We start from the raw sequence: 16,028 nt of genomic DNA, 5'->3' as shown, positions 1-16,028 counted from the left end.
GAAGGGCCAAAAAAGCCCATCAATCAGGTCCAGGTCTGTGACTAGTTTAGTTTTCCTCCTAATTTAATCCTAGGAAAGTTACATGAAAGCAGGATCAACTTTATAATCCTGAGAATGCCTGTTTTTCAACCTGAAGTGGACACATTGGACTCAAAACACTAATTGTTTCCATAGTGCACAGCTGTTATGTGGAAAATAGAGAACCATGACTTCATGGGTGGACGATGATTGCAGACAAGAGATCTGTTATCAATAAGCCCAGTCTCTCTAGTTTGATGTAGAAAACTGGGTAAGACCTTTATTCATCAGCTTAGCTTTTGCCAACTTCTCTCTGGGGAAGTGACTCAAGTGAGGCAATGCTCTCTCTTAGTTTCGTGCTCTAAAGAGCAAACTATGGCCCATGGGCCAAATCCAGTCCACCACCTGTTTTTGTAAAAACAGCAGAGTTGAGTATGACACACACCATATGGCCCACAAAGCCTAATGTACTTACTATCTGCTCTGTCACAGAAAAATTTTGTTCAAAAGTAAAATAATTAAGCAGCAACAACAACAACAAAAAAATGTGAGCAGATTCTTTGTTGTCACAAGGTTGTGCTGCAAATGAGAAGTTGGGATGATTTGTAAAGTATAGTTTCTTACTTCAGCCTATGAAAATACAGCGCAGGTCCAGGAACCGTACGAATATAAAGACTCAAATACACCTTCTCTGATCCATCACACATAAAAAAGATTAATCTGAGAATGTTCTTCTTATTCTTTCAAGACATAGGTATTATTTTAGGTGTGGGCTTGGTGGCTTTGTACTCATGATTATGTCCCTAAGAAACTATATGCTATATTTATGTACTCCCACTATGATAAGTACAGGGTCTTGCACTAAAAAACTCAAATGCTTCATGGGCAACCAATTTTTTTAAAGCTCTAGAATTTGTAAGGTTTTATTTTTTCTTTTTATTAAACAATACTGAAGATTGCTCAGGCATGGAAGATCTAACTTTGGCAGACCCAGATTTATTCTTTTTTTTTTTTGTCCTTTTTTGTGACCGTGCTATATAGGATCCGAACCCGCGGGGGGAGCGCTGCTGTGCTCCCAGCGCCGCACTCTCCAGAGTGAGCCACGGGGTCAGCCCCAGATTTATTCTTAATTAACAGTGTGATCATGGTTAATTGACTTAGTGTTCCTAAACCTCAATTTTCTTATCTGTGAAAGGAAAAGCTTGAACTCTATACCCTCTGGGGATTTTGGCTCTGAATTCTGACTAGTAAGGGTAAATCTCATCTGATTCCCATCAAATCCAAGGGACAGATCAAATTTTTGTTATATTAAAATTTTGTTAAATCAAATATTATTTGAGATTAATGATACTTCGGACATGTTGGGCCTCCCAACCTTTTGGAGCACCAATATCACAAAGAAAAATTTAACTTGTGAATATGCAATAAAAATAATTCCAATGTTATGGTGATTTACTCCTATCACTTTGCAATTTTCTGATTTCAATCAATGTAAAAACAGTTCAATAAGGCAGAATGATTGCAACTAGCTTGACATTTAGATTTTACTATATTAGTCTGGGAATAGAAATGCCTCAATGAACATTTTATGAGAGGTAAAATTTTAATCTGCAGTCAATAGTTTTCAGTTCAGCCTAGTCTTCATAAAAATATACATTCACACATGAAAAAAACTGTAGCTATTTAAGTTAGTAGCCATGTAGGTTTTTAAAATTGACTAAAATGAATGAGATTAGGAAGGGACTAACTACCAGATGGTTGGGACTCACATCAAAGTAGGGGCTCTGTAGTGTCAGAGGACATAGGCAAGGACTACCACGGATGAGCTTGGGGAGTTCTAATAGAATGATCTGGCCACATCCTGACCCATATTCTGTATATAATTGAAGTTACTTCCAGCCTCTTATTCCATTAGCATAATATACAGCTCTGAATCCCAGAATCCTGTTAGGAAAAACAAATCATGAATGACCCATTTCAGAGATCTCAAATACAATTCACTGTCCTAAAAGAAACACATATCATCCTTTGAATGTTTCTCCTGCAGATGAGGGCCCTTTGGGATTTTCTGAACTTTTTCAAACTTGTAGGAGGAGTAATCTATTCTCATTTCATCAATAGGATAACTATTGCTTCATCTTACACAGATCCAGTGCTTGACACAAAGGGTGGGGAGGCACAGACACGGTCTAAGTGATGCAAACCATGACGCAAGAAAGTCACAGACACGAATCAGAGCCAAGATCTCCACACATGCAGCCTGCAGTGAGCCATAAGGTGATTCCCAGAGTGATCTTGGTTACTGAGTGCACCACCCTGAGTTTTAGAAGCAGGAGAGAGTTCGGAGATTGTAGACCAAGCTCTTCATTGTAAACCTGAGATAGCTGAGGCCAAGTGAGCTTAGGTGATTTAAAGAGGACTCTAGAGCTAACCAGTGGCATTGCCAGAATTGGAACCTGGGGCTCCTGCACACCAACCCAGCTCCATGCCAGGTACCTCCTGCTGCCTGTGCAAAGGGAGCAAGAGCCAAGTACTCAAAGGATGGACTCACCCATTAAACATGGCAGGTCTTTGACTCTGGATTTTATAATAAACTTGAAACAATTCTTCATCAATCACAAATATATATATAATAAATTCTGTATTTGGAACAGCATCTTTCCCCAAAATTGTGCTTTTGAAAAGAAGGGAAGAAAAGCTCTAGGATCTTCAAATCTCAAGGCATATCTTAGAATAGATGGAAAAGCAAATCTATGTCATCAAGAAGGAAAAAAAAAATCATGCTTTTTTGAAAAGGGAGAATGGATTTTGCTGGAATAAAGTCAGGGTGGAGTAGGAAGAGTCCACATCTGAGGGTGTTAACTCACATTTTGTAAATCGTGTGCCAAGAGTCAGAGGAAATCCCCAATAATCTGAGCAGAGAAAAGTGTTGTTTTTTGTTTGTTTGTTTGTTTAAGATTTAGGGGACTATGCATTCTATACTTTTTTCCTGTTCATATAAAGTTAGGCTTAATTTTAAAAAGCTATATTATAATTATTCTTCAAAGGAAATTATTATTAAACTTCGTATTACATAAGGAATAATGGCATGGTATTTCTTTCAGCAGAATACTCCCCAGGGGGTATTCTCACATATACAGATCTAGCCAAAGCTTGGCTGTTCTTCCAAAGTTCAAATTCCATTACAGCCACATGCCTAGATGGCCAACCGCTTCTGTATCTATTCAGGTCTATGTTATAATAAAAAAGGGGAAGGACACGGTTATCCACACCTCTTTTCCTACAGGGCCTGAACTATATATCCTAAGCAATTAATAAGTATTTGTTGAATGAATCACTGACCTTTGATTTGAAGCAGAAATTAGGCTTTTTATTCTATAGCAATCAATGTTCAGCAATAAAATCAGAAGCATTGATTTGGGTTTAAATGTACTGGTTTCTGCTTTGTGAAAAATGAAGTGCCCAGTTTGATGTCAGGAAAAGTAGCTATAGCTTCTTCCAGAGCAAACACACTAAAAAATACGGCAAAGTAAGTGAATCCCGACTCCCAGGTATCCAGTTGCCGAGTAAAGACACAATTAGAGACATATGGACCCAGACTGGGATTTCGGATCTCACTCTTGCCCTCTCAAATATTCGAAAGAACCCAGGAACTTGAAACCCAGCAACTTTTATTAAATGTACTTGTTTTCACCCACTCTAGAGAGAGCCCCAGCCTCTTGCATGAATACACCTTGCTCATCTGTGCCATTCAGATGCTGCTACTTGACCCCCTTTCTCCTTCCAAGGCTGAGGGTCTGGGCCTATTACCTCCCCTCCTAGGGAGAGCAGCTCTCCAGTTTGTGCTGAAAGCTTTCTTCTGCATCTGCAGCATCTGTTCTCCCTTTCCTAAGAAAGTGGGAGAGGTGGAAGAATTCAAGTGGACTAAGCAGGATGGGAAGGACCCCAACCTGTTAGTAACTGTTGCTCCATCTCAGTAGATTCAATGACTGGGAAGTGGCCCTCACAGGGGTGCATGTCACATGCTCCATGCCAGGAGGTTTTTCTTTAAATGCTAATTAAAACTGAGTTTCTCCAAGGAGTCCATCACGTGAAGAGGTCTTAAAGCTGCTTTCTTGGGAATTATAACTGCTTCAGGAAATTTTGGTGGTTGCTGATACTATTTTCTGTATTAAATATACAGCCTCTTCATAACATGCCTTGCAAGTTTCAGGCAAACATTTATATTTCAGTCAGGATTTTCTGCAGTGAAGACATTGTTTGGTGCCTTTTCCAGGGCCCAGCTGACATATTTACAGAATAGGTGGCCACTTATTTGATGTGATTTAATCGACAAAAGAGGGCTCTTATGTTTTAACAAATTCTTCCCCTATAATGCTACCAGGTGGTTGAAATCTTTCTATTAGAAAAGATAGACCTGATTCTCTTCCATTAAGTCTTTATCCACACAAAAATCTTTAGATAAAAGGCAAATGTCTTAGAAATAAGACATTTAGCTGTCACCAGCTATTAACACCTTACTATGAATGAGAATGTTGGATTATTTTCAAGAGTAGGCTTCTAGCAGGAATGAGGCAGTGACTAGGGACATTTTGACAGAGTGTGGTGATGGAATACTCTGGAGTTGACAGCATTACAAGAAGGCAAGTCTAGGATAGGGCAATATGAGCCTTTAGGTATTGGGGACACCAGCTCTGGAATGGTGACATTGAGTAGGTGGGTGAGCCCCAAAGGCAAAATGTGCTTCTACTTTTATGCCTACCACCTGCTCTGTATTTTTCCCCTTAATTATCAAAAATGCTTGACATGGGATTATGTCACACAATAGAAATGAAAGAAACTGGCAAGTGCAGAGCTTGATATATGGTAGGTGTTTAATAGATGGTGATGGAAGTTGAAGTTTATTCACCTGCCTATTAAGGTGTCTGTTCCTTTTTGTCCCAACAAAACCACAGCTTTCTAAAATAAATGGATCAGGAACAAGGTCATTAAAATCGATTTTTAAAAGAGAAATTAAAACAGAAAGGACATATAAGTCAAATCAATATGCATTTTGTCAGTGGAGGAATCACAGAAATGTGGTCTGAGAAGGTGTGCCTTCCAAAAAAGGGGTAGAAAGGACGGCAACTGGGAATGGAATGTCATCCCTCCCTTAAGCACTGGGTTCCCACAAAAACATTTCTGCCACCTGCTAATTTCACGACAATAGCTCTATGCATCAATATATTTAGTCTCCTCAGTTTAATAAAGCTGGCATTGCCATTAAAACAACAACTGTATTATATTTTAGAAAATAAAACTTACACAATGAAAATTAAAGTAAGTGAGGTAATGATGTGAAGGTACTTCGTAAACTAAAAAGCAAAATCGAATTTTTATGTTAAAAAAACTATTTGTATTGAAAGGAATCTACAAATAAACTGGTGACCACACATATTTATAAGTCACCTTTGAGATGTGAACATTACTCCCTGGACCAAGAAGAGAAGTGATGGATGATCACTTAGTTTAAAAATGGTTCTAGAGACATCTGCAATTGTGCACAAAAACAACCAGGTTCTGACAAGCCCTTACCCACCTTAAAGAATCAAATAGTGGAGTTATTATTTTTGCTAGTCAAGGCTCTTCATCATGATGTTATCTTCACATGTTAATGCATATTTTTAAAGGTAAATAAGCACTTCAGACTTTCCAGTTTTCTTAATTTGTTTATGGTGTTTGAGGCCCAGTGAGTGAGATATTTAAGTACTGAGATTTCTTTTTTTTTTTTTCTAATGAATGTTTTAGATTTCTTAGCTCCTGGTTGGAGAAAACGCCCATGCTACACAATAATAACAGCATTACCATGTCCTTTCACATCAACAACATGCATGATCTACCCTATACAACAAAGGTAGCAAATATAGTCAATCCTCATTATTAGCAGATTCCATATTTGTGAATTTTCCTACTAGCTTAAATTTATTTGTAACCCCAATATCAATACTTGAGGAACTTTCACAGTTATTTGTGGACATATGCCGAGCAGTGAAAAATCTGAGTCACCCAATGTGCACGTTCCCACTGAGATTGAAAAAGGTGACACTCTGCCTTCTTGTTTCAGCTCTCATACTGTAAAGAAGTGTTCTTTTCATGATATATTTATTGCCACACTTTTCCCATTTTTGTGCTTTTTGTTGGTGATTTCACTGTTTAAAACAGCCCCTAAGTATAGTGCTAAAGGGCTGTTTAGTGTTTCTTCTTACAAGAAGGCTGTGATGTGCCTATAGAGAAAAAATGTGAGTCAGGTAAGTTTCATTCAGTCATACGCCATAGTGGTGTTGGCCATGAGTTCAATGATAATGAATCAACAACATATATTAAATAAGGTGTCTTCCATGGATTGAATGTCCTCCCAAAACTCATTGAAGCTTTATCCCCACTCTAACCATATTAAGAGGATGGGAAATCAGACTATGGCAATGTTGAAAGGTGGGGCTTTAAAGGTGATCGGATCATGAGGACTATGCCCTCCCGAATGGATTGATCCATTTACAGAATAATGGGCTAATGGTTTAATGGGTTATCAGGGAGTGGTTCTGATGGCTTCATAAAGAGAGCAAGTGAGCACGTTAAAAAGCTCTTGCCATTCTTACCATGTGATATTCTATCTCCACAGGACTCTGCAGGGAGTTCCCACCCAGAAGAAGGCCCTTGCCAGATATGCCCCCTAGAATCGGACTTCCCAGCCTTTGAAACTGTTACAAATAAACTAATTTTCTTATAAATTACCTAGTTTCAGGTATTCTGTTATAAGCAGCAGAAAACTAATACGGTGTCTTTAAATGGAAACACACTTAAAACAAGGTTATGTACTGATCCATTGATGAAAATGTTGTGACCAGAGAGAGGCTCACAGGCACCAACCCTGTATTTCCCCTAGAAGCTATAGTCCAGTATTCACTAATTTGGTGTTTGCAGCAACTTTATAGAACATAACTACTGTGAATAATGAGAATCAACTGTTTCATGCTCCATGTTTTTTAGATGAAAAGACCCAGGGAAATTAAACTGTTTCCTTCAAGGTCATCCATTCAGTTAGAAGCAGAGTGAAGACTAAAATAGAGGCATTTTATTTTCAAGTCCAGTGATCATTTTTCTGCCTCATGTCTCCTTTCACCGATTACACCTTGGTTATGGGTAAAGAGAGGGGCTTTCATTTCTGTGTAACGTGGGATGCCTAGATTTAGCTAGCATTTTCCTCTCCCAAGGAAAGAGAGCTGTCTTTCAAAGTATAAGCAGGCTTCAATTGAGTCTTAAAGCCGAAAGAAGTAAAAACGGTACAACAGTTCAATTTAGGTTGTAGAATTTTAATGTTTGGCCTATGATGACTCATGAATACAAGATACAGGCAGAGGAGATAAGATTAAACGTCATTGAATGTTCCTTTTTGGCAGGTAAATGTAGCCTATTTCTATATGTTATCTGATAAGAAATCAGTGTGAATTTCAGCAAATTAATTTGCCTATTACCTTTTAGAAAAGATGTAGTTTCTTTTTTTTTTTGTCTTTTTCGTGACCGGCACTCAGCCAGTGAGTGCACTCGGGGTTGCCGCGCTCCCAGTGCCGCACTCTCCCGAGTGCGCCACGGGCTCGGCCCAGAAAAGATGTAGTTTCTAAGAAAACAGATCTCATTTTTTTAAAGAAAATGCCTCACAAGTATGGGCACATCTCTAAGGAACAGAGATACTGATTCAAAGCTTATCTGACTTATTCCTATTAGAACAGCTACATTAAAACAAAAACAAACAACAACAACGAAATGTCCTTTTAACTCACACAAACACACACACACACACACACACACACACACACACAAACACACACACAAAACAAAGTCAAAAACACTCAGACAATACCAAGTTCTGGTAAGGATGTGGAGGAACTACAAACTTCATACTTGCTATAAAAAAAAAATGCTATAGACATTTGGGAAAACAGTTTGGTATTTCTTAAAAAGTTAATATATACTTAGTATGTGAGAAAGCAATCCCACTTTTAGATATTTACCAAAGAGAAATGAAAAAATATGTTCACACAAAGACCTATAAGCAAATGTTTATAGCCATTTTAATCATAATTTCCCCAAACTAGAAACAATCCATATGTCCATCAGCTAGTGAGCGGGTAAACTAATTGCAGTACAGCCATATGATGGAACCCTAGTCAATCAATAAAGAGAACTACTAACACCTAAAACAACATGGATACATTGCAAAAGCACTATGCAAAGTGAAAAAAGCCAGACAAAAACAGGTTACATACTATATACATGCTTCTGTTTATAGAAGTGCGTTCTGAAAAGGGCAAAACTATAGAGACAAATCAGATCAGTGGTTGCCAGGGACTGAGAATAAAAAGAGGAATTGACTACAAAGCACAATATAACATTCTGGAGTGATGGAAATATTTTACATCATCATGATTAACACTGACAAAATATAAAAATTTATCAGATTGGATGAAGCAATCAGGTAGACAAATAGGACACAGAGAAGACATCTTTTACATTGCATTTAAATGTAAAAACATTCAGACACCGATAGAAAACTCAATCTTTCTGGGCCAGGCAGAGGTCAAACCAAAATGGAATCTTTTCTTTTCTTTCTGCCTGTGGATTCCGGTTACTCCCCTGCCTGCCTGAACTACTCTTCCTGCATCTGTAAGTGAGAAGGAAGGGGAGGAAAGAAGGAAGCCTCCCTCATCTCAGCAACCTGAGCTCAAAAAAGGAAGAAAACTTCTCAAATACCCATCAGCTTCAGAAAGGAAATATTCTGATGCACAGGCATCTTTATAAAAGGATTACACAATACAGGAAAAGCCCTCCCATATAGATCTGTGCATCGAAATTGTCTGAAGAACTTTTTTTCCTTACAAACAAAAACAATAAAAACAGTTAACAAATCACCTCAGATAATCCCAAGTGATATGCCTCGAATCAGAGCTGAGTGATCCGGACCCGTTTGCAATTTGCAATCTTTCTTATTTCCCCCTCACATACCTTGAGTAAAAGTAGATTAACAACCATGAAAAAAAAAATGTAAAAACATGAAAAAAAAGTCATTTATTGCTCATTCCATAGATTAAGCTATACCTATATTAGACTTTTACTAATTAGCTGAAAGTAATGTTAAAATCAGTTATGTTTAGCTTTAGGGTGCAGCATGGAGTAAAAGGTATCCCAGGAGAGGGGCACTCTAGAAAGTCAAACCTGTCTAAGATGCTGTTTGATATCTTCTCTCTTTGATACACCAGGCAGGTATAAGCAAAAAACTTCTGTTTTGTTTTGTTTTGTTTTCCCACCAAGATTGCTGATTGGAGGTAGTCAGCCCTTGTCTCTAATGCAAAAAAAGTACAAAACAACAGTCACCTGAAGAGTAGAGTGTCTAGGAGAAAACAACAGAATCCAGCTAAACAGTGAAGAAAACCCCCTAAGACCTGCAAACTCAAGATTGCAACATAGAAGGACAGAAGAAAGTACTGACCAGGACTGGCTTGGAGTCTGGAGAAACCATGACCTGCCAGGACAAAGTAGGCTGTGGAGGGTTGTTGGCCAGAGCTCCCACCTTAGACACCTGCAAACCAGGCTGCAGGGTAACTGCGTGGCCCTCATGAACAGTGAGCCCGGTGTGTGGAACTGCTAAGAACCCACAGGACTGTATTTTCCCAGAGGGGAACTATATGCAGAGTCATTCCTTCCCCCCTTGGTCCCAACCTGCCGTTGGACGTTGCTATTTCAGGACAGGAGCTGGGGGAGCTCAGAGTCCTGCCAACCTAGTAGCTCTGCACACGCTCACTGAGAGCAAGGGGTGGATGATGGAGCATGCCAGCTGCCTGGATACATGCCCTCCTTTTTCCCAGGAGCGCAGAGCCCTGACTGACATAAGGGAACTGCCCATGCCAGGGGGAGGAGCATGCTGCTCCCCTGGATCCACACCCTCCTCCCAGGAGTTCAGAGCTATGCTCAACTCAATGCCCCCCACCCTCTTGTGCAGACAGAAAGCAGGGGCTGCGCCAGCCCCTTGTGCTGGTTGCCTGGATACACACCCTCTTCTGGGAGCTCAGAGGTTTTCCTGATGCAAAGAGCCAGACAGCACCATCAGAGAGTGTGCCAGGGTGTACAAGTAACCTAGATCCATGCCATCTTCCCTAGGAAACCAGTGTCCCATCTGGCACAGGTGCCCACTTGCACCACTGGAGAAGGTGCAGGGAGCAAGCTGGTGCTTACTACAATCACCACCCAGAACCAAACCTACATAGCCCAACCTGACTATCAATATAAAACACTTCTACAGGTCTCTTCTCTCAAAAACTACTCTGAAAATTAAAAGAAGTGACTACACCACCAGATGCCCAGACATCAACTCAGATATGAAAAGCATGAAAAAACAGGGAAACATGACACTCCCCAAAGAAAACTACAATTATCCAATATCAGACCCAAATCAACAGGAAACTCAAGAATTGCCTGAAGAGAAATCCCACATGTAAATATTAAGGAAACTCAACATGATGGATGAAAAAATAGAAATAACAATGAAGTTAAAATAAAAAAGATTCAGGACACTTAGGAGAAATTCAACAAAGATATAGAAACAATAAAAAAAGAATCAAGCAGAAATCCTGGAACTAAAGAATTCATTTGACAAATTAAAAAATACACCAAGAGCATAAGCAGCAGGCTAGAACAAGCAGAAGAAAAAAATTTCTGAACTAGAAAACTGGCTTTTTAAATTAACACAGTTGGACCAAAAAAGAAAAAGAATTTTAAAAAATGAAGAAAGCCAATGTGATCTTTCTGATAACCGTAAGCATACAAACATCTGTATTATGGGTGTACTAGAAGGAGAAGAGAAAGGAAAAGGCATTTAAAGCCTATTTAATGAAATAATAGCCAAAAACTTCTCAAAGATTGAAAGAGATATGGTCCCATAGATCTAAGAATTTCAAAGATTCCCAAAAAGATTCAACCCAAGAAGGACCTCTCCAAGACACATTGTAGTCAAATTGTCAAAAGTTGAAGTCAAAGAAAGAATTCTAAAAACAGAAAGAGAAATTATCAAATCACCTTTAAGGGAATCCTCATCAGGCTAACAGTAGACTTCTCAACAGAAACCCTACAGGCCAGGAGAGAGTAAGATGACATATTCAAACTCCTAAAGGAGAAAAACTTCCAACCAGGAATACTATATCCAGCAAAACTTTCCTTCAGAAATGAAGGAAAAATAGCACCTTTCGTTAACAGACAAAAGCTGAAAGAATTCACCACCACTAAACTGACCCTTCAACACATCCTCAAGGGAGTCCTACATTTGGAATCAAAAGAGCAATACATGAGAAAATAAAGACTGCTAGTAGCACTGATATGCAAAAGAGAAAGAGAAAGAAAATGTATCTTACCACTACAAAAAAAAAAAAAAAAAAAAACCTATCAAACAGCAAAGATAAACAATTAAAGGGAAAGAAAGGAACAAAAGAAATATAAAACAACCATAAAATAATTAATAAAATGGCAGGAGCAAGGCAATGCCTTTCAATAACATCTCTGAATGTAAAAGGATTAAATTCCCCACTTAAAAGATACAGACTGGCTGAATGGATTAAAAAACTAGACCAAACTATAAACTGCCTGCAAGAAACTCATTTCACCAATAAAGACACATATAGACTAATAGAAAAGGGATGGAAAAAGATAATTCATTCAAATGGAAACCAAAAATGAGCAGGAGTTGCCATACTTACACCAGATAAAACAGACTTCAAACCAAGAACTACAAAAGAGACAATGAAGGGCATTATATGCTAATAAAAGGATAAATGCAGCAAGAGGATGTAACAATCATAAATATATATGAACCCAACATCAGAACACCAAGATATATAAAGCAATGGTTATTAGATCTAAAAGGAGAGCTAGATCCCAGTACAATAACAGTTGGGGACTTTAACACATGACTCTCATCAGTGGACAGAACAGCAACACAAAAAATTAGCAGAGAAATACTGGATTTAAACAGCACTTTACACCAAATGGACTTGACAGACTTTATAGAATATTTCATCCAACAACTGCAGACTATACATTCTTCTCATCAGCACACAGATTGTTCTCCAGGATAGACCACATGTTAGGACACAAAGTAAGTCTCAATAAATTTTAAAAGATTGAAATCATATCAAGTATGTTTTCAGTCCACCATGGGATTAAATTAGAAATTAACAACAAACAAAACTTTGGAAACTAAATACATGGAAATTAAACAACATTATGCTAAATGACCTATGGGTTCAAGAAGAAATAAAGCAGGAAATCAAAAAATTCTTTGAAACAAATAAAAATATAAGTACAACTTATCAAAACCTATGGGATACTGCAAAAGCAATACTAAGAGGAGAGTTTACTGCAATAAATGCTTACATCAAAAGAGAAGAAAGACTTCAAATAAATAACATTACATTACACCTCAAAGAACTAGGAAAACGAGAACAACCAATCCCAAAATTAGTAGATGGAAAGAAACAATTAAGATCAGAGCAGAACTAAACGAAATAAAGATTAAAAAAAAAGACACACAAAAAATCAATGAAATAAAAAGTTTGTTTTTGGAGAAGATAGAGAAAATAGACAAGCCGTTAGCTAGACTAGCTAAAAAAAGAAAAGAGAAGACCCTAATAACAAAAATCAGAAATGAAAAAGGAGACATCATAACCTATATCACAGAAATACAAAGAATCATTAGACACTAGAAAGAACAACTATATGCTGACAAATTTGAAAATCTGGAGGAAATGTGTAAATTTCTGGACACATACAAACTACCAAGACCGAACGAAGAAGAAATAGAAAACCTGAACAGACTGATAACAAACAATGAGATTGAAGCAATAATTAGCAGTCTCCCAACAAATAAAAGTCCAGGACCAGATAGCTTCACTGCTGAATTCTACCAAACCTTTAAAAAAGAATTAATACCAATCCTTTTCAAACTACTGCAAAAAATTGAAACAGAGGTCATTTTCCCAAACTCATCCTATGAGGCCAGCATCACCCTGATACCCAAATCAGAAAAAAAGTGACAAAAAAGAAAACTATAGGTCAATATCCTTGATGAACGTAGATGCAAAAATCCTCAGCAAAATATCAGCAAATGGAATACAACAACACATCAAGAAGGTTATGCACCATGATCAAGTGGGATTCATCCCAGGGATGCAAGGATGTTTAAACATACGCAAATCAATATATATGATACACTACATCAACAAAATCAAGGGCAAAAAACATGATTGTCTCAATAGATGCAGAAAAAGCATTTTACAACATTCTACATCCCTTCATGATAAAGACTCTAAACAAAATAGATATAGAAGGAAAGTATCTCAACACAATAATAGCCATATATGGCAAACCCACTGCCAATATCACCCTGAATGGGGAAAAACTGAAAGCTCTTCCCGTAAGAACAGGAGAGACACAAGGATGTCCACTCTCACCACTTCTGTTCAACATAGTATTGGAAGTACTAAACAGAGCAATCAGGCAAGACAAAGAAATAAAGGGCATCCAAATTAGAAAATATAAAGTCAAATTGTCCATGTTCACAGATGATATTATCCTATATATAGAAATACCTAAAAATTCTATAGAAAAACTCCTAGAGAAGATAAACAAATTAAACAAAGGTGCATGATGCAAAATCAATACACAAAAATCAGTAGCTTTTTTACACACCAACAATGAACAGGCAGAAAAAGAAATCAAGAAAGGAAGCCCATTTACAATAGCTACCAAAAGAATAAAATATTTAGTAATAATTTTAACCAAGGAGGTGAAAAATCTCTATGATGAGAACTACAAAACACTGCTGAAAGAAATCAAAGACGTCACAAAAAGATGGAAAGACATTCCATGTTTATCAATTGGAAGAATTAATGTTGTAAAAATGTCTATATTACCCAAAGTGATCTACAGATTCAATGCAATCCCCAGCAAAATACCAATGACATTCTTCACACACAGAAAGAGAAAAAAAGAATCCTAACATTTATATGCAACAACAAAACATCCCAAACAGCCAAAGCAATCCAAAGCAACATAGTATTGGAAGTACTAAACAGAGCAATCAGGCAAGACAAGGAAATAAAGGTCATCAAAACAAAAATAAATAATGCCAGAAACATCTCATTACCTGACTTCAAATTATACTGCAAAGGTATAGTAACAAAAACAGTATGGTACTGGCCTAAAAACAGATATTTGGGATAATGAAACAGAATACAGAATCCAGAAATCAACCTATGTACTTATAGCCAACTGATCTTTAACAAAGTCATCAAGAACGTACATTGGGGAAAGAACAGCCTCTTCAATAAATGGTGCTGTGAAAACTAGATATCTATGTGTACAAGAATGAAAATAGACCCTCACCTCTCACCATATATTAAAATCAACTCAAAATGGATTAAAGACTTAAATATAAGACCTGAAACTATAAACCTCTTAGAAGGAAACATAGGGGAAACACTTCGGGATGAATGACTGGGCAAAGACTTTATGAATAAGACCTCAAAGGCACTAGCAGTGAAAGAAAAAATAAACAAATGAGATTATACCAAACTAAAAAGCTTCTGCACAGCAATGGAAACAATTGACAGAATGGGAGAAAATATTTGAAAACTATACACTTGATAAGGGATTGATATCCAGAATAAAAAAGGAACTCAAACAACTTAACAGTATAAAAACAAATAATCCAACTTAAAAATGGGCAAAGCGGCTGAATAGACATTTCTTAAAAGAAGACATATAAATGGCCAACAAGTCTATGAAAAAATGCTCAACATCACTAATCAACAGTGAAATGCAAATCAAAACCACATTGGGATATCATCTCAACCCAGGTAGACCATTGTCAAAACAACAGAGAATGACAAATGCTGGAGATGATGCAGAGAAAGGGGAACCTCTCTACACTTTCGGTGGGACTGTAAATTAGCACAGCCATTATGGAAAACAGTATGGAGGTTTCTCAAACAACTACAGATAGATCTACCATATGATCCAGCAATCCCACTACTGGGTATATACCCAAAGAATGGAAATAATCATGTCAAAGGGAAACCTGCACTCCCACATTTACCACAGTTGTGTTTGTAATAGCCAAGAGTTGGAAACCAACCTAAATGTCCATTAACAGACAACTGGATTAGGAAATGTGGTCTATATACACAATGGAATACTACTCGACCATAAAAAAGAATGAAATTCTGCCATTTGCAGCAGCCTGAATGAGCTTGGAGAAAATTATGTTAAGTGAAACAAGCCAGACACAGAAAAAGAAATACTGCATGTCCTCATTCATAAGTGGGAGCCAAAATAAATAAATAAATGAAAGAGAGAAAGAAACAACAATCACAATAACATGTTCAACTTTCAGAAGGAGAGAACAGAACTGTGGTTACAAGAGGTGGGAAAGGGGGAGGTGTATTAGCAAGGAATTGGTTAATGGACATAGGAATGATCACATTTTGTAATGATTAACATGCTAATTATCCTGATTTGATCATCACACATTGGACACAGATACTGATATTCAACTCTGTACCCCACAAATATGTAAAGTCAATTATGCTTTAATAAAAAAAGTTCTCCTGTTTAATAAGAAATTAGTCATTTTTAATATATTCATCTAAGATTATTTAATAATTATATTAAGAACAGCATATGGAATATCTTAAAGAACACTGTTATAATTACCTTAGAATAAAGAGAAATAAAGATATTGAAGAAAGTCAAAATATTTACATTTGAATGTAAATAAAAGCTTTTAATCATTGGAGATTCTTCCTTATTTTATTACACTGATATTAAACTTTAGTTAGCAAGATATGATCAAATTTAAAAGCAGCATGCCCCCACCTGTAATGAGTGAGTCCTAGGAGCAAATGACTCACTTAGGAGAGAGCCCCACT

At 37.3% G+C, this 16,028-nt stretch overlaps 1 protein-coding gene across 1 annotated transcript in view; it reads right to left on the bottom strand.

The window, feature by feature from the left end:
* The window catches only part of ABI3BP (ABI family member 3 binding protein), a 248,492-nt gene that overhangs the window by 214,361 nt on the left and 18,103 nt on the right, over positions 1-16,028 (bottom strand). Inside the window, exon 2 of the mRNA XM_063114629.1 lies at positions 9,542-9,622. Within this exon, the coding sequence (XP_062970699.1) occupies positions 9,542-9,622 (81 nt within the window). The remainder of the gene's footprint in view (positions 1-9,541; positions 9,623-16,028) is intronic.

This window comes from Cynocephalus volans, chromosome 1 (assembly GCF_027409185.1).
Source record: "Cynocephalus volans isolate mCynVol1 chromosome 1, mCynVol1.pri, whole genome shotgun sequence".
NCBI classification, from domain to species: Eukaryota; Metazoa; Chordata; class Mammalia; order Dermoptera; family Cynocephalidae; genus Cynocephalus; species Cynocephalus volans.
The sequence above is the reverse complement of the archived record's forward strand: the minus strand, read 5'-3'. Positions and strand labels throughout refer to the sequence as shown.